The sequence below is a fragment of the Aplidium turbinatum genome, chromosome 9 (genome assembly GCF_918807975.1).
Source record: "Aplidium turbinatum chromosome 9, kaAplTurb1.1, whole genome shotgun sequence".
NCBI classification, from domain to species: Eukaryota; Metazoa; Chordata; class Ascidiacea; order Aplousobranchia; family Polyclinidae; genus Aplidium; species Aplidium turbinatum.
In genome coordinates this window covers 27,568,470-27,591,051 of record NC_137480.1, presented here as the reverse complement: position 1 = coordinate 27,591,051, position 22,582 = coordinate 27,568,470, and the positions used below count along the sequence as shown (strand labels likewise).

The window sequence follows — 22,582 nt, the reverse complement described above, 5'->3', positions numbered from 1 at the left end:
GCGGCATATTTTGGTAAACTTAGGAAATAACATTGGAAAACTGTCAACCAAAGCATCGTTATTATGAAACAAACACCGCGCGGAGCTTCTCCACTGAATCTTCAATATAGCAATAAATTTCAGGGAGTGAAACGAACAAGAAAGAACAGCGATTGAAAAACCAAAATGATTGTTTCGTCACAAACTAAACGTTGTACCCTTTTTCTCCTACGATAATTTTAAGTTTCTTCCTTTCTCTTTGGAGCGAAGGGAAATGATTAAGACTTTCTGGCAATCAGACATGTTGTCAGTTGAGGGCTGCAGTTCAGGGTGGAAGGTTAGGTGTTGTTGATGTAGAATATGGAATAGAAACTTTAAATTGTTGCAGATATTCAACTACAGTAAATTTAACCTGCTCTCGCCTCAGCATTGTCTTTCCGAGGAAGCTTTAGAACAGCAAGAAAGAGAGAGAACAGCTTGTCGCGTGGCTTAGAACGGTCATGTCTGGAATGTGTTGTTGGTTTGTTGCGTTGGTTCATGACTCACAGTAGAACAATCTCGTCATAAATAATTGTGGCGGTTTGACAATGAATCGTCGGAAGTATTGTGTTAGCAACAACGAATTGTTTTAGTTTAAATATTTATCTTTTTGATGCAAGAAATTAGGCTTGAAGACTTGCTAATGCACAGGCTACAAGTACAAGTCGTTATTTTGTTTCAAGCATGGGAGTTTGCTGAGTAGCTTCTCGTATGCCGTTATCGATTGTTATTTTTGATTAAGGTTTTAGCAAAACTAAATTGCAGGAGAAGATGGATAGTCTAAGAACACCCGTTTTTCAATTTGTGCTTTCACAAAAATTGGTTGACTTCTAGAATTTCTAGGAAGGTTTTGAATAAAAAAGATCTATTTTGGAGATCAGTATAAAGATTTTCTGGCGATCAAAAGTTTTATGGACCATGTTTTCAACGAAAATATCCAATATGATCGACGGAAAGTTGCACAAGTTACAGCTTCACTCGGTATTGGATCCAGAAGCACTTTTTGCAAGCCATAGTCGCGATGACATGGCGTTTTCCAGAATTGACAATACGCCATGCTTTAATCGCTGTTTTCATCTTAACCTCCAGTGTTGCTTTTTTAAAAAGGGTGTTTATATTTTATCTTATTCATGAAAGTTAGATTTATGTAGCTGAGGTTTTCGAGATCCCGTTTGATATCAAAGTTCCAGGTCCACTACTGTAGGCCTACAGCCATTATGACACAGAAACCAAAAAAGTTGAAAATTCAACAGCTCACCGATTGTCTGATACGGTAGCAAGTTTTCATGTCGGCCTTCAATTAATTAAATTTAATTGAAGAGTTGATTTTTGATGCAAAGTTTGAAGTTGTGGAGGAAAAGTTAGTTTTGATTGAAGTTAAATTTGATGGAGTATTTATAGAGAGAAAAAAACGTAACAGAAAGCAGAAAAATCCAAAATTTTATACCAACAGTCCAGCAGTCAGTCCAGCAGAGAACAAACGATGTAAGTTTAATATAAGAATGTAGTTTTAGACTAAATCGGCACGAAATAACTTTTTAGGACATAAATTAATTCCTTTTGGCTGCATAAGTCTGGATCAAAAGTTTTGAAAATTGTTGCTTTGATGAAAATACGCAACGGCAGATGCGGCTTACGATACATCGTGGCAGACTTGGACAACCAGAATTTCTTTAACTTTTTGAAATTAGATTAGAATTATAATTACAGCTTATTTAGTTTATATAAATTAGACTAGACTTAAAGGTAGAGCTGGCTAAGTTTTCGCAAACTAGAGTAGAATTTAAACTAGATTAGAATTAGTTTGACGCAGTCTTTTTCTATTTTGATAAAAACGCTAATATGGCAACTCATGGGCAACTCTAGATCAAAGTGTCATTACCCCATCACTGCATCAAAACCACTTACGTCATAATAGACATTGTGATGTAGGTGAATTGATGAGGTAATCGAGTTTTTAATGACTTCGCTACTTAAGCGATGGAATGACACTTTGATCTTGATCGTTTTATTGTGTTTTCCTTGCATGAGGTTTCCTTTCATTTGCTGAAAAACACTGTTGGAAAACCAGAATATTTAGCAAAACTGGAGATTAGATTAGAACTAGAGTAAACAAGTTTTTACCAAATTAGATTAGAATTACTAATGTTTTGCTCTAATTCATGGAATTAGACAACTAGAATTATGTAGTTGTCCAAGTATGTATCGTGGTCGCTATTCATCCAACTGCTCATAAGAAAGTTCTCAAAAGCTTTTTTTGTAACGCTCTTTCTTACTTGCTGATTCTTGTTTGTTTTGTCCTACCTTGCAATCCTTTAATGTTGCCAGCGATAATCTGCAATATTCATCATGAAGCGATGTGAAATTAAAAACCACAATTACAAAATAGTGTCTGCTTATTAGCGTTTTAAAAACTCAGGTTAGTTTTAATTTGGCTTTGTGAACGTTATTTAGAGCTAATTGCACAGTTTTAATCTTTATGAAGATAACTCGTAGATGACGTTTTTTATATCAAAACTCTGTGTTAGCGTTTGAATATTTCACGAATTGTTTACACAAAACAAAGTTTTTTTTTTAATTCTTTTCTTACATTTTTTTTTATAATACTTATTTACGTATAAAAACAATGCTAAAAAACGATTGTTTAAAAAATGACAAAAAATATCAGAAGCAAGAATACAAACGCAGAAATCATGAGCAAAATTTTAGTTCAAATTTGCAAATCGCAAAATCCACGTTTTCAAGTTTAGCTCACAAATTAGTTGTCCCTGTGGTTACACTTCTGAGCGTGGCAATGCTTGTTCAAGGTGAAGTGGCGCAGCAGCATTTGTGTTAGAATTAAGGCTTGAAACTAATCGAAATTCACAAGTCATCAGTCTCGTTAAATGCCATCTTGTTTAGCTGTTTCAGATTATGTCATAACCAATTGCGTCACTGTGACGTATAGACATGAATCGGAAAGTAAAGTTTAGCATTCGCGACCTTCAAAGTCACATAACGTGCCATTTGTGCTGTGGTTACCTGATAGACGCCGCGACGGTTGTCGAGTGCCTGCATTCCTGTAAGTATTTGTGTCGTCATATCACAACCGAGTGTTACGTGGAACTTAAGTATTCTGCTGGTGATTAGAATTACTCAAAATTAATTGTTTATATTTACCGTCGCTTCAAAGTTGGAGAGATTGATTATGATTTTAAAATTTGGAACGAGCTCAGACCGAATCTTTCATATCGCGGCGTTCAGATCTAATTACGGCTGAGTTGCTTTTTAGTGCTGCAGCAAAAGTTAACAAAAGATTGACTAATTGTTGTCAGTTTCATTAGCTGGTTGAGAAGAAAGTCCCCTGATTTTTCATGACCGAGATTATTCATCCACACACTAATCGATTCATTCAGGAGGAGGAAAATTAAACAATAATCTTATTTTATCACCAGTTTGTCGTACCTGTATCGTGCGTCATCTAGCGGACCATAAATCATGCCCCGTTTGCCGCTGTCAGATTCACAAGACGCGCCCCCTCCTCAACATACGTCACGATCAGACGCTCCAGGACATTGTCTACACCCTCGTCCCGGGATTACGTCACAATGAGATGCAGCGGAGGAAGCGGTTTTGGAATGACAACAAAGATCTGCGTGAGTTTCTTGTCCAGCCATCGCTGTCTTGCATCCTCACTCCACTGTAATAATGTGTCGCGTTGTTTTCGTCATCGCAATCCAGCGTTTTGTTCGCGGATGTGACGATTGATCTCTCAACATCCGATCACCTCGTTGGTCCATGCGGGAGTTCCTGTGATTGCATCTCCCATGGTCACTTGGAGTTTATTGTCACGTTGCTTTCCAGGGTCTTGGGGTGCTTTAACTCCCGAGGAGCTCGGCGACACCGACCAATCAGCTACGAGGACTGGGGGGAGCAAGGTCTGCTTGTCCATCAAACAGAACGACTTGTGAGTGTTGCACTTGACAAATTGCGTTGATTATTGTCGCACTATCGCTCAATTGTGACGCGGAAGAGCGTTGTTTGACTGGAGATTGTGTCATCTTCGCAGCGCTAAGTGGTTGCAATGACGATGTATTGTTGCCATGCGTCTGTCATTGTGCTCAAGCCAATTGTATACACGCAGGATCAAAAACAAACTTTGCAAGGATGGGGAATGGGTGGAGCTCGATCGGCCGATCCAGAAGCGCTACATCAGATGCTCGTTTGACGCTACAGTGCTTCATTTGCAGAAATTCATTCGAATTAAACTCAATGAAGATGACAGAGTAGAGGTGTGGTGACATTATAAGCTCATCGAAGTGTAACTGTTCCCTCGCTATAATTATTGTTCTGGATAAGAAAGGCAAAAAACAAACTGAACGTGATTTAACTAACTTTTTAAACATTGAGATATTCTTCTTCGTTTGAACCTTCTTCACCGCTCCAGGGTCGCTCGAGGGTCGTTGCTTTTTACCACCCTTGGGCAGTGGCCGCGACTCGGTCTAAATGTTTGGGCAGGTGTCGAGCAGCCACTGAATTGATTCGTCATCCAGTTGACGCAGACGAGATCATAACTAGTTTCACTTTCGTTGCTAAAATTGCTCATTTAGTTTCTATATTTAAAGTTCCATGCGCTTCCTGCCTCTTGAAACTGGTTGCCATTTTGACGTTTTAGTTACCAGCCTCTTGATACCCATTGTTCACATTTCAGATCCTTTTGTTCCACGGCGACAATGTCCTTCCTCAAAACTTCTCCCTCAGTGACGTCATGGAAACGTTTCCATGTTCAGTGGTGAGCAGTGATTGGTTGTTTGGTTGAATATGACGTCGTATGACGTAGATATATAACTGTATAAAAGTTAAGCGCTTGTCTTGTTCCAGGTTTGGAGCATTAGATCAAAATTATAAGCCGCAAATTTGACGTGGCAGGGTTTGTCCTTTGTGACAACATACAGTGCACTGCGATCACAGATGCGATACAACAGACAACAGGAAGCAGCGAAGACATATTCATTATTAGTCTTCCAATCAGCTGCTCCCATTATATTTGCATGTCGTTACTTAATGACTAAGTGTCTTTGTCAATACACAGCCGCACGCTCTGGCGGAGCGGTGCCGAGCTCACGTCCTTTCGAACTTCGCGCAGACGTTCTCACCCTTCGGCTATGCCGCCGACTGATTAGGCAGCGGGTGACGATTTGTAAGTTGCTTTTCTTTGGAATAATTTTGGTTTTATTGATTGCAGGCGCAAACCTTGGATTTGTCTTTTGGGGCATTTACTCTGAAATCATTGAAGCGGAAACTGGTTCTCGAACAGGTTCCAGGCAACACCTTTGTAGCGGCGCAGAAGAAGAGGCGGCTCCCGAGCGCCACCCCACAACTGAAAGCGTTCTTCAACAGCCAGATGTCTCCAAAAAGTTTGAATCCTCCTCACAAGTTGCCGCAGCGGATGAATATCAGCGATGAGAGAACAGTGGAACCGCAAAGCCCTGTCGTCAGTGACGTGAAGCCGAAATCTGAAAATAAAACAACCGACGTGGGCGATGAAGACGCCGCTCATGATGTCAACAATGGGAATGAAGCATCGCTTGATCATGAAGCTAAAGCCAACATTAGATCTGCCAATGAAGATTCAGAAAAGGAGATTAAAGTGCAACTCCACTCGTTGTCCAATCCAGCAAGAGATGTCACGTCCAATCAGAAGCCGCCACATAAGCAAGAAGTTGTTCAGAAACACAGACATCCTTCCTCTGTTGATGATGTTGTTTTAGTTGAATCATACAAGAAACCCACGGAACCTTTGCAATGCTACTCGGTACTTAAGATACCGGTTGCCGAGGCCGTCCTTAGTAAGCCCCCCACTCCGGTAGAAAGCCCTACTCATATTTATCCAACCAAGGTGAAGAAGCCAACAGAGAATAATCGGCCGTTTGTGACGCAAAAGCCAATTTCAAAGCAACTCGACCCCACGCAGCACAAGAGCCGACGTAAGTCTTCCAACCCCACACAGCATGGAACTGCTCCAACAACGAATACTCCGATGAACTCCTTAAACGATTCTCCCTCATGTCCTCAAACAAGGGTGCCCCCCCTCACCCAGGATCACTTGCAAGGTAAATATGAAACGGTGCGAATCTCGGCCCCACAACAGCAGGGTCAGTTTATCCTTCTCACCACCCAAGCTTCAAACCCAAGGCCCGGATACTTTTCTTCACAGTCCACGTCGCAAGAGACGGACAAGGATCGATCCTCACAGCAGAAACAATATGAACGCCTCAACAACGCCCAAGTCCACCGGGTGGCGCTAGACGCCGTCCGCAGCATGGGGAAAGTCATATTACCCAACGACAAACGACCTGGGGCCACCAAGCGCCCCATTCTTCCAAAGACTACCAGCAGCATGTCTCTGGTCGTGCAGAAGGCGGTACCCACAAACGCTCCTCCGACCCGCAACATATTTCAAAACGAGAAGATTACTTACCCGATGACGTCAACAATAAAACAGCCCGCGTTGAGCGCGAAAGCCCCGCTTCGGAATCGCAGTAGCATCGAACAAGTGGCGGCGCTCAGGAACCAAGAAATATTGATCAATCAAATGGCTGCCGCAGTTGCTAACTCGAAGGTTGACAAAAAGAGTGGGACGCCATCGTCACGTAGCGGTCCGCCTCCCCCCTATGGTGCCCCCTATAACGCTCCATCGAACCTCAGTTCTCTAAACCAAGGGCGTGTTATGACGTCATCAACCACCGCGGCCGCTTTGAATAATCGTGCTGTGACAAACACAAGACCTAATCAGATTCTTGCACCAAGGTCATCTCTCAGTCAATCAAGCGTGACGACTTATCAGCGTCCTCCAAAGGACGCCAGCAACTCTCAGAAAGTTATTCCTCAAAATCCTCGTTTCGTTCTTCAAACTTCTGCTTCCAATCACGCAGTGCCACGTCACCCCATTAACCGCCCCCCTGCATTACGTCATCCAGCTCCTGTGCAATTGTTGACTCGCTATCCGGTTGCCAATCAGTCTTCAACTAATCAAAGCAAGAACTTGAGGCAAGTTTCCGCCAATCACGCCCGGTATAATTTTTCATCGGCCAATCAAACGCAACCACGTAGCTCATACACAGATCAAAAGTTCACTCAGCATTCATTGGTCAAACGCCAACTTTCTCGCTTTGTTTCAGCCAATCAAACACAGCCACGGCGTCAACCTTCAACCCATCCAACCTTTAGTCAGTCTCTGCCGGTTTCCGACTTTTCGTCGATCCAGCGAGGTCAAAGGTCAATTTCTGGTGGGCAGAGAAGAACCAATCAGCATTTGGATTCAGTCAAAGGGGGATTCCCCAACCAGATTGAGCCTTCACAACGAAATCAAGACAAGAAGTCGGGTCCCTTGAGAGCCCCCCAACTGGGATCCTTGAGAGCCCCCCCACTGGGATCCTTGAGATCCCCCCCACTGGGCTCCTTGAGAGCCTCCCAACTGATTACCATCGCTTCTCCTCCGGCTGGTACCAAAAGTCCTTGGGCATCTCGCGCTTATACTTTGCCCCCTCCTCCAGATACAGAATACTCACCTTCAGTCAAAAGAATGCGGCCTTTATCCCCCCCATGTGCCCACCAGCACCACCTCAACCCCCCGCCACCGTCGGAGACATCCCTAGCTGGCAATGACATGCCACTTGAACTGACGTTGAAACGAAAACCAGCGCAATCTCCTCTACCAGCTGCTTGTGTGACGTCACGCCCACCGCCCACAACGTCATCACAGGATCAGCCTTTGTGCTTGATTGTGAAGAAGAAATAGAGGTTTGTTTTGGGCACCACTTGTGAGGCGTTGGCCCAACACAAGCTGGTTTCGTCATACTGAACTGAACAGCTACTAACTTCCAGTTTACTTCCCCAGAAGATAGACACTAGACAGCCTGGTTTGGTTTTATCAGTGTTATTACTTCTCTGACAGCAAATCAACCGTTTTTACATTGATTCAACGTCGCAATGTAAAAAATGGTTAATTTACTGTCTGGGTTATGACCTAATAAAGACATGGTGCGTGCTTCATTGTGCTGTAAGTTAAAACAGTTGAACACTTAAATACAATTACAACTGGGGCGACATCCCCCAATTGCTGCAACCAGCGCAATGTTGTGCTTGAAGCGACCAATACCGAGGCGATGCAAAATCATCCATTCTTTTTTGTCAGCACGCGATAAGAGTTTCTTGCGCAGTGACACCAAATGGTGGCGGTACGAAGCGATCTGTTTAATGTCACCCCGAGGTATTTTAGTTCGGGTTTGTTGGACAATAATTTTCGGTTGTTCAGTAGGCTACATTCAGCTAACGATCAGCTTCTCGGTTAAACGGTTACGGTATGTAGATGGAAAACTGCTGCCACAGTTTTGGTTTTGCTGAGTTTCAGTCTCCATTTCTGGAGATTTGAGAGTTTTCATGTCATGGCTCAAGGTGTCTTCTAGGCCAGGGTTTCCCAAACTGGGGGTCGCGTAACGAACTTCAGGGACGCAGAGAGTAGGCCTATACCAATTTGCACAAGGTACTGCATATTAACACTTCTGTGCGAGATGCTGTGACAGTTATTAACTCTATTAAGAGTCGCGCACTCAATAGACTACCCGTATTTTTGAAAATTTATGAGTTGTTCAGTTCAGTTGTTTTTATTTCTGACCATCATATCAAAAACAATACACGTCAACATAGCAAAGGTCGAGAAAAAGGTAGAAGCGACAAAACGCGAACGTTAAAACGTGCTTGTGACCAAAGTAAGTTATTGAGTTGAAAAAAATTTGGCACGGTCGCAACACCTTCAGAAAAATTAAGATGTAAAAGGAAAATAAAACAAAGAAAATGTTCCAAAAAAAATAAAATAAAAAACATAAATTTAGGCTATAGCTTTATTAGCCCACATAGCTTTAACTGATATATTTAAGATTTGTATGGACAGTTGCTATGAAGATCGGCCATGGTGCGTTATCAAGAGTGCTGATGGTCGTGAGGGGAACACGTCTTGATGCGTTTAACCATAGCCGTACGAGACCAAACCATTTTGGGGGGGCAAAACGTAAATTTGCACGCTTTTATAGAAATTGCCCAAATGTAATGTATGCGGTGCATGATAACAGTAAAAAACTAACATAACAAGATCCCCAGCAGTGGCGTAGCCAGGAATTTTGAAATGGGGGAGAGTTTTTTGACGCTTATGGCGACACCCAGCGGCGGGGGGTCAGGGGGGCCTCCCCAGAAAATTTTGAAAACTTATTTTGAATTTGGTGCATTCTGAGAGTATTTTCAACAAAAATGTGGGTATGAATATTCCTGTAAAATGGTGCTGTCCGGTGGCATAGCAAAAGAATAAGATCATGTTTTCCTCGGCATTTTTCGGAAATAAAGCTACAAGTCTCTATGTTTGCTTGTTGCTAATTCCTAGCTGAGATATTCGAATGTTTGGTAATGGCAAAACTAGCTCTTTTCATGTTTTATTTAAAATTAGGCAAACTTTGTTTTAGAGGCATAGACTGAAAGCATCATTCTCAATTTCGTGACGTCACACGTGTGCCAAAGGGGGTTGCAACCCTCAAAGGCACCCCTTTGGCTACGCCACTGATCACCCGGTAGCTAGAATTTCTTACCAAGTAATCAAGATAAAACAAATGAATTTATCTTTGAAGATACCTTGCTTGTGCATTGCGATGCTTCTGCACTTTGGCATGGTAGGTAGGTAGGTAGGAGTAACAAATATTGTTTTACACACCACAAATAAAAAACAACCCCACTTAAATATTCAGTTGTGATGTCATAAAAGACTCAGAGAAATAAACATTGCAGGAAACCGGCTCAGGGTGACCATGCAGATTTAGAAAAGTACATAACAATAGAGAAATTATAATTAAATGTAATAAAACACAGACATACTACTTCTGTTCAAATAAACTTTGTTCAATCAAATAAAGTAGTTTTGATGATACAAATTTTAGTGCAAAAAATAAAAAGGTCTGGCAGCACTACTTCTAAAAATATAGTTAGGCTAGGTAATTTGATGACAAAAATAACTAATATATTCTAAGTTTGCATACAGATAGACGGTGACATAGGATTCAAAGAACCCAATTAGCCTAACAGTTTGTATTTACATTGATTCAATGTCTGAATATTGAATAATGTTCAATCGTCGGATTTGCAGAAGGCGTCGTTGGATTTTCAAAAAATCGCCGAATAGGGAACTCGCCGAAAAAGGCTTTCGCCAAATAGTAGCAGAACCTTTTATAAAAGTAACCAAACAAAGCTAAGCAACACCTTATGATTACTTTTAACAGGTATAACATTTTTTGTTAAATGTTGTGGTGTTGCTTAGTTATGTCTGTTTATGGTTGAAAAAGTACTGTAACCTCTCCACCCGAATTGTTTTATAAAAGTACCGGTATTCACCAGATTTATATAAATTCATATTTTGTAGTTGCCCAAATCGAGGTGATGCATTTATGGACACCATAAAAAAAATTAAAGACTTTGTAAATTTTGATGCCGAGGCAACTGCATCATGCCAATTTGGGCAGTTTTATAAATAGACTATGATCAGATAATTTCATATTTTTTGTTGCCCAAATCTAAACGATACAGTTGTGTAAATGGGAAAAATTAATGAATTTGTTCATTTTGGGGAAACTGCCTCACGCTAATTTGGGCAGTTGCATAAACAAACTACCCTAATCAGTTTCATCAGATAATTTCATGTTTTCAGCAGCCCAAATCAACACGATGCATTTGTGAAAATTAATAAAATTAGCTACGGAATACAGCTAATTTTGTGTTTTGATTTGGGCAGTTTTACAAAAGTATTAGAGACATATTTTGGTGGCTGCCCAAATTGGCATGATGCAGTTGGTTAAATGCATTTCGTACTACAGTTTGATCACCATGCAATACAATACATCAATACGGGTGTGCCAATGAAAATTTTGCGGCACATTTCTTGTGCAAATAAGAGGCTGTATTTAGTTTGATAGGTAAAAGATATTAATTTATAGTTTTTCTTAATTCATGCAATTTTGTCGCTTTTCATATAGCAATTTTTGCCCTAATAATTGCAAGATTTTGCCCGAATTCGCGACGTTTTGAAACAACAGGGGGGGCGGCTGCCCCCCCTGCCCCCCTGGCTCGTACGGCTATGCGTTTAACTCATAGCAAATAAGAGCAAGGCAGGCAAAGAAAACCCCACAAAGAAATCCTACCACGGGCAAAGCCATTTCAAGCGCAACGCACCATGTCTTGCACGAATCACAAAATATATAGGCTATAACTTGACGACAGGAAAACAATGACAAAAACAAATAAAACAAACTAACTTAGCAAAAACAACATCATCATCTTGCGGAAATCCAATTATACCCAAGAAAGTTATGTCTTAAAGATATCAAGTTACTGCATCTTGAAGTGAAGTTGCTTACTTGCTTTCAAAAGTCAAAGCTTTTAAATGGCTAGACAATTAACGTTGAAAACCGAAATCGTGATTTTTCCAACAAAATAAAATTCAGTCATGGTCCACCATTTTCGCAATAACATCTAGCTTTTGGAATTATGCCAAATGTCAAATTTGCTTGAAAAAATGAATGAATTAGAAAACATCAATAGAAAACAAAGGAGAAACATCAATATTTTGCATTGAAATCTAAAATTGATGCGTTTATCAAAAATTTGAACATCTAGAAACAAAAATTTCAAAATGATTTATCTGAAAGGTTCTCACTTCGCCTACCGTTCCAATCTAAACAACATTGAAACCGCCTTGAGACCTGCATCAATAAACACTGAGCCACCAGTGGACTTGCTTTGTGGCAAAGTGGAAAGCAGTCACACCAAGGCGTGAGTCACACCCATTGGTCACAGCGGTAAACCATGATCTCTTCGTTGGAAAACTGTAACATAAGATTCCCAGATCCGTTCGTCTGTATGTAATGACCGAAAAAGAAACACTCTTCTGAAACGTCTATTCAAAAAGTGTATTTCTGTAAAATTATCCCGCGGCTATCGAAAATGGGGTGCAACGCGAGACACCACTAAAAACTTGTCACTACAACAAACTACTTAGATAAAGACGGAAATTTTGTCCAGCTAGCAGCACTAAGCGAAACAGTTAAATTTGCGACTAACTTTCAAGCAACAATTTTACGAATGATTATTGATCAGAATAATTAATTTGCAATATCTCAAACTCACGTAAACAGTTAATGTGACGTAAGTTAATAAGTTCGTAAGACCTGATGAAACATTGTGAAGCAATTCTCAACAGGTGTTCAAAGGCGATGATGCAATGTTTCATCAGGTCTTACGAACGATGATGCAATATTGGCTCATTTTTTAGAAAAAATTCCATGACGTAATACGCTAAGATTCAGTAGACCTGAACGGTTTTATATGACGTTTGATTTGGTGAAAATTGTCCGTAACACCCATCACACTAAATAAATGTGCTTGCTTTTTTGTTTTGTTTCCAGAAGGCTGCCCATAGGCTTCGTTGTTATGGTCAGAAATAGATACAAACAAACTGAACTGAGAAAGGTAAATTGTTTTTTGGTTTTTGTTAGATTTAAGCTTTTCAATAAATATCACAATTGTATATTTCGCACTGTTCGTCATTTTAATCGTAAGGGGTCGCGAAACATTTTAGGAGATTAAAAGTGGTCGCGAGCAAAAAAGTTTGGGAAGCCCTGTTCTAGGCCAGGGGTCCGCAAATACTTTTTGGTGCCACCCAAAAAACAATCGTTCGAAATGTTCGCGGCCCAAACGTTTCAGAAGCATATAATTTTGAGCAAAATATTTTGCAATTTTTATATCAATTTCAATACGGTCGTCTCCGCTTATTAAGCCCACATCGGGACTGGACGTTTTCGGGCTTATTAAGCGGGGGACAATTTTCTACTTCTCCTATACCTTCAGTAATTCCGGAATGGACTAAATTGGGCTTAATAAGCCGGTGGACCTATTAACCGTGTGCTTCGTCGTCGTTGTATGAGCCTCTGGGACCGAGGATCCGTCCTTTTACCACCCCAATTTCACGATGTTCCCGAACAACACTGGAAGGCTACTAAAGAGCAGCCAGTCTTTGGTTTCATCATCCATGACACGCAGACCTTCCACTCCGTTAGGTGGCTTGAAGATAGAACAGTCATTGATGATGTGGTCTGCGGTCTGTTCCTCGGCACCACATTTACAGGAGGAGGAAGAGGCCATTTCCCATTGGTGCATGGTTGAGCGGAAAAGCCCGACGCCGTACGAAGATGGTTGTGGCGCACCCATGTCTGTCTTTGTAATGTCAGGCCGATGGGGCATGTGTCGGCGTTGAAGATGAACAAATGAAGTCTGGTGGTACTTGACTTCAATTCAGAATTCCATTTATGGTCTGCCTATTGCCCAAGTAGCCGCAGAGATGTCTTGTTCATCAGCTTTGTTGATCAGTAGTTGAGCGGTTGCCACGAATAGGTGTCATGATTTCATTCGACAATAAGGGTGCTCGTTTGGGGGAGCAGAGATCTTGTGGTGGAGAAGATGTTAGGCTCCAGTGCCTGTCGGCCGAGAGACAGAGTGGCTTCTTCGCGACGAAGCTCAGCGGGTTGGATGCCAGCGAAAATGGGAAGATTGTCCAATGGTGTGAGACGCAGGCATCTGGTCACTGTGCGCAGGGCGTTGTTTTTAATGGCAGTGTCGATGTTGTGGCAGTGAGCACTGCGACACCAAACAGGTGCATACTGCACAGTGCTCTGCTGAAGAGTAGACAAGGGCTAAGGCTGCTATACGGAAAGTGTCAGCCCTCGCCCCCAGCTGGAGCCTGCCAGGCGCTTGAGTAGCGCAGCGCCGGATGTCAGTTTCTTGCGCAGTGACACCAAGTGGTGGTGGTATGTGAGCGATCTATCCAGTATCACCCCAAGATATTTTGGTTCGGGGCAGAAGGACAGAGATTTTCCATTGTTTTGAACATGTAGCTCACTATCAGCTTCCCGATTATGTAATGTAGGTGGAAAGCTGCTGCCACAGTTTTAGTTTCGCTGAGTTTCAGTCGCCAGTTCTGGAGATAAGCTGAGAGAGTTTTCATGTCCTGGCTCAAAGGTGTCTTTTATACTTTATAACCGTGGGCCTAATAAGCGGAGACTACTGTACTACAATCGAAAGTAGCCTATACATTTTTTTGTACAAAATTGTACGAAACTCAGCACATCAAAGAGTGTAGGATTGTATTTACTTTTGTCGTACAAGTTATATTGATAGTAAATTTAAACTGTTTTGCGACCCACTGTGGATGGTCTCTCGACCCAACTTTGGGTCGCGACCCACTATTTGCGGACCCCTGTTCTAGGTTATCCCACAGCTTTGTGGAATGGAGAATTGCCGTGCGTATGAGCGTATTTTGCGGAGACCGTAGTTGACGGGTCGGCGGTGTAGATGTTGAAAAGATGTGAATGTACTGTAGGACAGAGTAATAATAATAGAAAATAATCATGCTTTTATTTGGGCCCATTGCGATAACATACAGAACACTGCGCTCACAGACGCGATACAACTGACGACAGGAAGCAGCGAAGTGACATAGTCTTCGAGTCCGCTGGTCCACTTATTTTGGCTTGCCATTAAGTGTCTTTGCTGAGACACAACCGCGTGCTCTGGAGCAGTATTGAATCCACGTCCTTTCGAACGTCGCGCAGACGTTTTCACCACTTGGAGTGAAGTTTCTGCTTGCTTCTTGGAATTTTGAGTTTAGGCCTACGTTACCGTATCTTAAATAATATGTTTTTTTTTACTGCGTAGGCTATGTTGAAGCGCGGGAACGTTTTATTTTATTATCCTCTTGTAACCTTATTTTAAATGGCAAAATCGTCATTTCCGTAGGGTGGCAATTGACTAGTAGACCGAAGACCGTATGGTCGTCTCGTTGTCTCCCTGTCGGTAGGGGAACTTGTGTAACTTTTGCATTGTGTATATTGCTTGCATATTTCAAACATGTATGCCTACCTATGTTCCTGACAAATAAAACATTGATTGATTGATTGAAGCGCTGTGGCCGGGAAATTATTCCATTCATTGGTCATGAATAGAGAGCAGTCCTTAGAATGTGTTGTTCAGGCGCACACCCTGAGAGTCGAACCAGTGCGCTTGATGTTGAAGCTTAACCAACCGAGGTATCGGGAAGGAGAAAACCGATACCTGCCACAACAGACATCTACAAGAACGAAGATTTTTTTTATTGTTTAGATATTATGCACAAATTGGTGTAAAAACAGCTTTTAAAAAAGGGTAAAAATTTTTTACATTGGAAATGGCAAAAGTAGGTCTGTCTGAAGATGATTTAAAACCAACTGAATTAAAGTTTTGCCAGGTCTGGCAACACTAAACAGAAAAGCCGAAGTGGGTAGAAATTAGAATCATCATAGATGGACGGTAGAATCTAATACTGTAACTGTAGATTCAATCTATGGTAGAACCTCAAGGTTGATGAAAGTTTGTTTTTATTTGATTGATTGAATCTTTATCCTCGGACTGGGAAAGCTTCTTGCAGAGCTTAATCCTGGCAGTTTCGCATACTTGTGGAGGCTTTGAATCCCGGTCTCCAGATTGACATGGAGTGAAGTTTCCGATTGTTGAAGTCTTGTTGCAGGGAATTATTCCATCCATTAGATGCCGCTGAATGGAGAGCAATCCTTAGTATGCATTGCTCAAACATACATGCCGAGAGTAGAACCGGCGCCACTTGATTTTGAAGTTTCTTCTTTCCAGAACCCTAACCAACTGAGCTATCGGGGCAGACTTTCTGACCATCACAACAAAACGCAATATACGGTATACCGTACACTACCGTACATACTGTACTTTATATTATGCCAAACATAGCAGAGGTCTAGAAAAAAGTAGAAGCGACAACTTTGTTTTACTTTGGAAGTTTTGTTAATAAATTGTGGCAGATACATCTCTGTAATTTTAAAAATTCCATCAATTGCTAATTTTTGCTTATAGTAAAAATTAGCATTTATTACGCTAGAAAGTATTTCTAATCCAGTCGGACAGTAATTTCATGTCCAGGAAACAAACGTTTCGAAAACTATGCTGTCTTCATCTTCAGTGCTATATATATATAATGTAGGCTATATATAAATGTTTTTTGATCAGAGTGACCAGGAATCTAACCATTTTGCTCCACAGCATTTCTATTCATCAGGAATTTTTGTTGTGAGAACATGGCTTCACATTGCATTCGGTTATAATGATATTTTTAGATGGTGCTTTTGCTAAAATTGTTACTGATACCGCAAATACTTCAATACCATCAGATGGCGATGCTAGTAAACATAGAACAGAAATCAACTGGTGATGAACTACTAAAGGAATTCCGAAAGTAAAATTATTAAAGCATATTATATCTAGTAGGTTCATGTCATATTGTCATAGCAAACTAGAACATGCATTGTTTCTGCCAAATAAACCATCGATAAAACCTGCAAATAGTGTAATAAATTAGATTAGAGATTAGTTGAAAGTTAAGACTTGTATACCAGCTCCCATTTTTTTGTGTTGACTCCATGAAACCATTCTAGTGATTTATTTATGAAGAAATTCTAAGTACGGTACCATTAACACTGTTTATGTTAATTGTAACAAAAACCTTTGGGTCTCATAGGTTTTAAGTTACATAATATATCTGAGATGCAGCTATTTGGCAATTCTGCAACAGCTAAAACCTGTACTACCCAAGATATGTTTCACCTCATTTGGATATGAGTGTAGTTTAGCTTACACACCGCTCAGAAGGGCATTAGTTTGCATAGCTCTAGGACATGAGGGTGTTTATTACAAGAAAATTATAACTATTTATATATGGGGTGTAACCTATTTCGTCCACTGAAAAAAAATCGAGAAAAAATTACAACAGAGCCAAAGTCGTTGATCGGAGTTGCTGCAAACATTTCAAAACTTTTCTTTTGAAACAATCAAGAGAAAAAATACAGAAGGGCTGAAGTCGCTGATCGGCGTTGCCGAAACAGTTGATTATGCTAAGGATCTTGACATAATAGTTGATAAACCAAACCTCACTTTCGGGTTAAGGTTAGTCACACTTATTTTGTGGTGGACCATAAAAAGTCAAGGGGAAAGTTTAAAAATGTTTGCGTAAACTCCAATCAGCGACATTGGTTCTGTTGTATTTTTTTTCTTGATCTTTTCAGTGGATGAAATCCGGGACGAAGTGTTCAGGGGACGAAATAGGTTGCATCTGCATCCTTATTTATATATATCATTTTTCATATATATATATATTATATAATATATATAGGTGTTGAATTACTGTGGTTTGTAATTTTAAGTCTAAACTTTGATTGTGTTGGTGCTGATTTGAAATGAAGATGAGTGACGGGTTGCTAGAAAATCAAATGTCAAAAATTCTTACAACTTTCCAACAAGATATTTCAAAGGAAAGAGAAAAATTGTCTACAACAATTTTAATGTGCTTTGACATGTTCCATGCAGCATTTGCGCAAGTTAAAGGTACAAGCCACAAAGACTTAGAGTTTATAACATCATCAGCAGATAACTTTTCTTCCGGCCATCAAGAGGTTTCTGCTAAAAAGTTGCTGGAAAGTGATGTTTGTAAAAGTAGCAAAATGTTAGAAAAACTGAGTAGTTTGCATCGATGCTTCATCAATGAAATGGGAGCAGTTCACAAGCAGTTGCACTCTTTAAAATTATTGATAAAGGATTTCAAGTTATCTGCAAGCCTCAATAACTACCAAGGCAAAGGAGATGCTCCTGGCTGTCACAGCGAAAGTCTTTGTACAAAGTTTAGCTCTGGGACAGAACTTCTTAGTAAATTGAGCTCCATTGACACAGAAAATTATGTAATTTCATCTGAGCTGCAGACTTGCTCATCAGAATCAGTGAACTCAGAAGACAGTGATTCTGGAGGATGTGGTCAAGAGCAGCTTGCAATATCAGAAGCACCTTTAAAGAAACATTTAAAAACTTTTAGTGGTTCTACTCGCTCAAGATCTTGTGAATCTTGCAGCAAAAAGTCAACACTCCAACCAGATGGTGATCATTCGTTGCCACCTGGTATTGGTGTGGAAGGGAAGTTTCATGAAAGTGACACCCCGTTTGTTAAGGAGGAGCTTTCTGAAGATGTCGACTTTCCGAAGAAGATCTTGACAAGTGGAGACGCCGTAAGCTACTTCAGTTTTGACAAGCCTCAGCCGACAACATCAGCCAAAATATTATTTAAGCCTTATCATTGTAAAGATTGCAACAAATCGTTTCTTTATTATTCTGCACTTACACGTCATAGCAGGATCCACACTGGCGAACGACCTTACGCATGTCAGCTCTGCTTGAAATCATTCAAACAAAGATGTCACTTGATGAAACACTTGAAGATACACTCAAGAATAGCAACTCTCAATTGATGAGTGCTAGACTTGCTTATTTAACTTGTGAACTGAAATGCTGGATGGACTACATTCACGAATTCTAAGATAATATCTTTGTTAGTGCAAATTGCATTATTTACATTTTAGAAGCTACTTGAAAGTACCAACAGTCGCACTTATTGGGGAAGCACCCGGTCGTTCCATCAGTAATGTTAAAATGGAATGGATCCTTTCAAATATTAATGCGCTTGATGCGAATGAAAGTCCGGTGTTATTTCATTAGTACAGGATCTTCTCCATTCTCACAAAGATGAATGTTCTCCATGAAACATACCACTTCATCTATCGCAGTAAAAAGATGTCCGAGTTAAATTTGTTTGAATATTGGAAACATTCACGGCTAACGAAAATTTCCATCGAATTAAGGTTGATTAAATGTGAGCAATGAAACTAATTGATAGTTTTACTAGCTCGGACATTAAACCGCTTTTACTTTTAAAATAGAAAGGTATTAAAGTAAATATATATTTCAGATGTTTATTGTTTATCTATTGAGCCCGACTCCAAACGGTGTGTCTATGGACTACTGTATTCACATATAGAAACACATTTTCTTGGTTTTTGTCAGCATGACTGACACTTTTGTTTCGCTAAGCAATTATGATCCTATATTGCACTACTACTGTTCTGGCCCTTCCCAACATGGCACATGATATTTGAAACCCCCCTACTTCAGTGTCCAATTGTCCATACATAAGCGACAGAGTGCAACGAATTTAGAATGAACTGATGCACAACATTTCTATTTGTTTGTGATGTTTGCTGCGCTTTCTGTTTTCAGGCATTTTATGTTGTCTTTTTATGGCTTCTTTGCATAAATATTTTATGGAAGGAAAATGGCCAAATACCCCAGACACTGTGTATAAATAATACAGCATAGTTGGGTAATCCATATCAAAATTTTGGAGCGCATTCTAACTGCACTGCCCGGTTTCCTTCAACGCACTTAATATCCATGTTCGTCTCTTATCTCCACCTGTAGTTTCATATCAGCGACTTTTTTTCGCAGGTTTCTACCTAGTTTTACTGTGCTGTGATTCCCCAAAAGCAACCCACCCCTGCTGTCATAGCAACAGTGAGGTTGGCGGCTGCTCTGATAAACTTCGCGTTTTGCCAAAACCAACTTTTGCAAATGAGTCTCCACCAGATGTCGTTTCACAGCCCTCTCTTCCACAAGCGGCCCGAAGAAGTCTCCTCGCAGGAAAACCACAAGGTAATTGTTAGCAATATATTTTGTTTTAGTTGAGGATCATAATGATGAGCTATCATTGCCCTCCGAGACAACTCGCCAGGTTTTGAATGTTGATGCACGATGACCGGCAACAACAAATGTAGATTCCAGCGTGAACATTGTACAAGCTTTGCTGGAATTCTGCCCAGCAAGTCCACAAAAGGCTGCAAACCTTCTGTGAACTTTTGTTTTGTGAAGTGTTTGCTGAACATCAGTTTAGTAGCCTATGTACATCTACGCCTCAAACATTAGTAAGGCATGCTGCAAAACTCCAGCTCGCTGATTTCAGCACGTCAGATGCCTGGTCCGAGGAATTGAGCACTGTGCCAAAAATAAAGTCTCGCCTCGTTCTATTCGATGTCTCTCCTGCCTCTTCACTCCCACTTGGTTCTGAGCTTCAGAGAAGGGAGTGGGTGACACTGAACCGAATAAGAACGGGAGTTGGCCGCTTCAATGCTTGCTTGACACGCTGGGGCATAAGGGACTCTGCTGCTTGTCAGTGCGGTGCGACGGAGCAAACAGCTAACCACATTATCTTTGGGTGTCCCACCTATTCCCCTCCCAATGGAATAACAGGCCTCCGTACACTAGATGACTTGACGAAAAGTTGGCTCCAAGTCCTTCCATTCGGCTGACCACAAACTTTCTGCTTCATACGAACGACGACGACGACATGAGTTTAAATATCGAGGTTTAGTCGAGATTTTTTCAAACCTCAAACCAATAAAACGAAACAATCTTGTACAGAACGTCATTGGGAGGACCAAGCCAGGCGTGAAATGCGGGAACACCGCGAGAGGGATTTTTGCCCCTTCTGTGACGAGCTGTATGGGCGGTACGCCTGCCTGATAAAACATGTCAACAATTGCGACAAGCGGACTCGCGTAAGTATTCTTTTGTTGATTTTCCTATTATTAGTTGTTGTTTTCACCTACTTGTTAAATTGAGATACTTACAAATAACTCCTGAATATTGCAAATTGACGACAACTAACGTGACAACTTAAATCAAATCTTTTTTTCCCTTTGGGTGATGTAAAAACGACATTTAGTTTTAAAGTCTGATTGATTCCTTGCGATTGAAGTGGTATGCAAACTAACCGATATTTCACTTCTTTTAGGATGTTCAAAACCATGTGGGAGGCCTCACCAGTTAGAGAGTCGCCTCATTTTTCAACTTCAGCGAGCTGGAATATTTTCTTTCAACGTTTGACGCCTTTTCAAAATGTTAGTGAGTTGCTACATTGGTTGGTGACGTTTTTTTTGTTAAATTTATTTTGCTGCTCGGGGATATGACAACCGATTGTATTATCCGAGGTGTGGGGCAGTAGCCTATAGGTACCACTCTTGAAACAATTCTCCACGTTTGACGATGTTTATTTTTGCAGGTAACCACAGGGGCTATCAATCATTATCACTCATCATCACATTCGACATCTATCCACCACTTTCATTTCACTCCAATACTTTATTCATCAATAAAACAGAATTCGAGATGTGTTTTATGTTTCGCTTCTTCATACGACACCTAGCGAATACGTCATAGCCAAAGCGTTTGAACAATGTGAATGAAATCACGTGTTGTTCAATTACCATTGTAAGGTTAGATAGATATCACAGGATCGCTTCAAAACGTTTAGTGCAGGGTTTCCCAAGGTTTAGTGAACAAATAAACGGAAGAAAACGGTAAAAGGTTGGTCAGGCCACCTAGTGAGTGTGTCATAACCAAAACTTTTCGATAATGTCAACCACTTGGTTGTTATTAACAACTTAATTGACACTTTAAAGTGCTTCTGACAGGAAAATAAATTCGCTCAATTTACCTAAGATACCAAAGACATGACACTAACAAACTTCCCTGACCAGCAAATCGTAAAAAATATCAACAGGCTACTAAGTTACACGCTTGCAAACTTTCCTTGACATCGGCAAATGTGGCACTCATTCAATTGCTAAAATAAAAACGGCAACACTGCTGTGACGTCACCGTAAGCGGGAAGGATACATTCTTTCTCTGTTGTGACTTGGTAAGGTATAGTAGCCTACGGCTACTGCAAAACGTCAATGTGTGGGGCTCTATTGGTCTAAACCACGTGCAAAATGAGAATTACCGAAATGAAAAAGTCAACTTATCATTACTATCAGGTTTAGATCAAATATTCAAAGAAAATGAAGGGGTGTACCAGCAAACATCTATAGGATTGGCCCATGATTCTTTTTGAGTCAATAATACTTTTAAAGAAATAAAAAAGAGTCAAAAGGCATGTAAATTTCACTCTGTGTGGAGCTACATGTACTTGAGAGGTTAACTGTTATTTTTTTATTCACTTGTTAGATCAAATAGGTTGAGTTTATTTTTATCAAACAGCATCTCAATTCAACTGAAATTGCAGTTTTTCTAAACTCTTGTAGGGCAACAATTTTGATAATTTTTTATTTGTCCTAATCTGGCTATAGCCATTTGCAGTGTAACAGTTGAGATAATGTCTGCAAATTGCTGTTTATGCGACAGTGACAAAGATCGTGTGCTATCTTTTCATGCTTTCAAACAAAACAAGGTGCTGAAAAGAAAATAGTCAAAGTTTTCTTCAAGTGTTCTAAAGTGGAATGGGCCATACAAAACTAGTCGTATATGTTCACTTCACTGGAGATGATTTTGTTAACACCACCAAACCGATTTGGATCTTCCCAGCAATGAGTGGCGTGCTGGGAACTGTAGGTGGTGCGTTTACCACAAGTGCGAGTCTATGTCCCAGCCAAATGAATGTGTATGTTGCCATGAAGTGCCACAGACGAAAGAACTTTTGAAAAAAGACGCATCTAGCTGTGTTACCAATTTGACCGATTTTGAGGCACACTTAGGCCTACATCTTGCAGTTCTGAGGACT

The 22,582-nt window shown here is 40.6% G+C and overlaps 2 protein-coding genes across 3 annotated transcripts; both read left to right on the top strand.

Annotated features, from left to right (window-relative positions):
* Positions 1-266: 266 nt before the first annotated feature.
* On the top strand, positions 267-8,118 carry LOC145777323 (uncharacterized). The gene is made up of 7 exons (XM_082588678.1): positions 267-1,503; positions 2,920-3,079; positions 3,453-3,653; positions 3,862-3,964; positions 4,142-4,289; positions 4,709-4,789; positions 5,243-8,118. The coding sequence occupies exons 2-7, from the start codon at positions 2,968-2,970 to the stop codon at positions 7,796-7,798; spliced, it is 3,201 nt and encodes a 1,066-aa protein (XP_082444804.1). The 5' UTR covers positions 267-1,503; positions 2,920-2,967; the 3' UTR covers positions 7,799-8,118.
* A 9,258-nt stretch (positions 8,119-17,376) lies between these two features.
* On the top strand, positions 17,377-21,199 carry LOC145777555 (uncharacterized). Of its 2 annotated transcripts, none has more exons than XM_082588967.1 (5): positions 17,377-18,841; positions 19,474-19,677; positions 20,443-20,579; positions 20,816-20,921; positions 21,083-21,199. In XM_082588967.1, the coding sequence occupies exon 1, from the start codon at positions 17,382-17,384 to the stop codon at positions 18,438-18,440; it is 1,059 nt and encodes a 352-aa protein (XP_082445093.1). In that variant the 5' UTR covers positions 17,377-17,381; the 3' UTR covers positions 18,441-18,841; positions 19,474-19,677; positions 20,443-20,579; positions 20,816-20,921; positions 21,083-21,199. The 2 variants fall into 2 exon arrangements, with proteins under 2 accessions (XP_082445093.1, XP_082445094.1); XM_082588968.1 differs by having other exon boundaries at positions 17,386-18,841.
* The last annotated feature ends 1,383 nt before the right edge of the window (positions 21,200-22,582 follow it).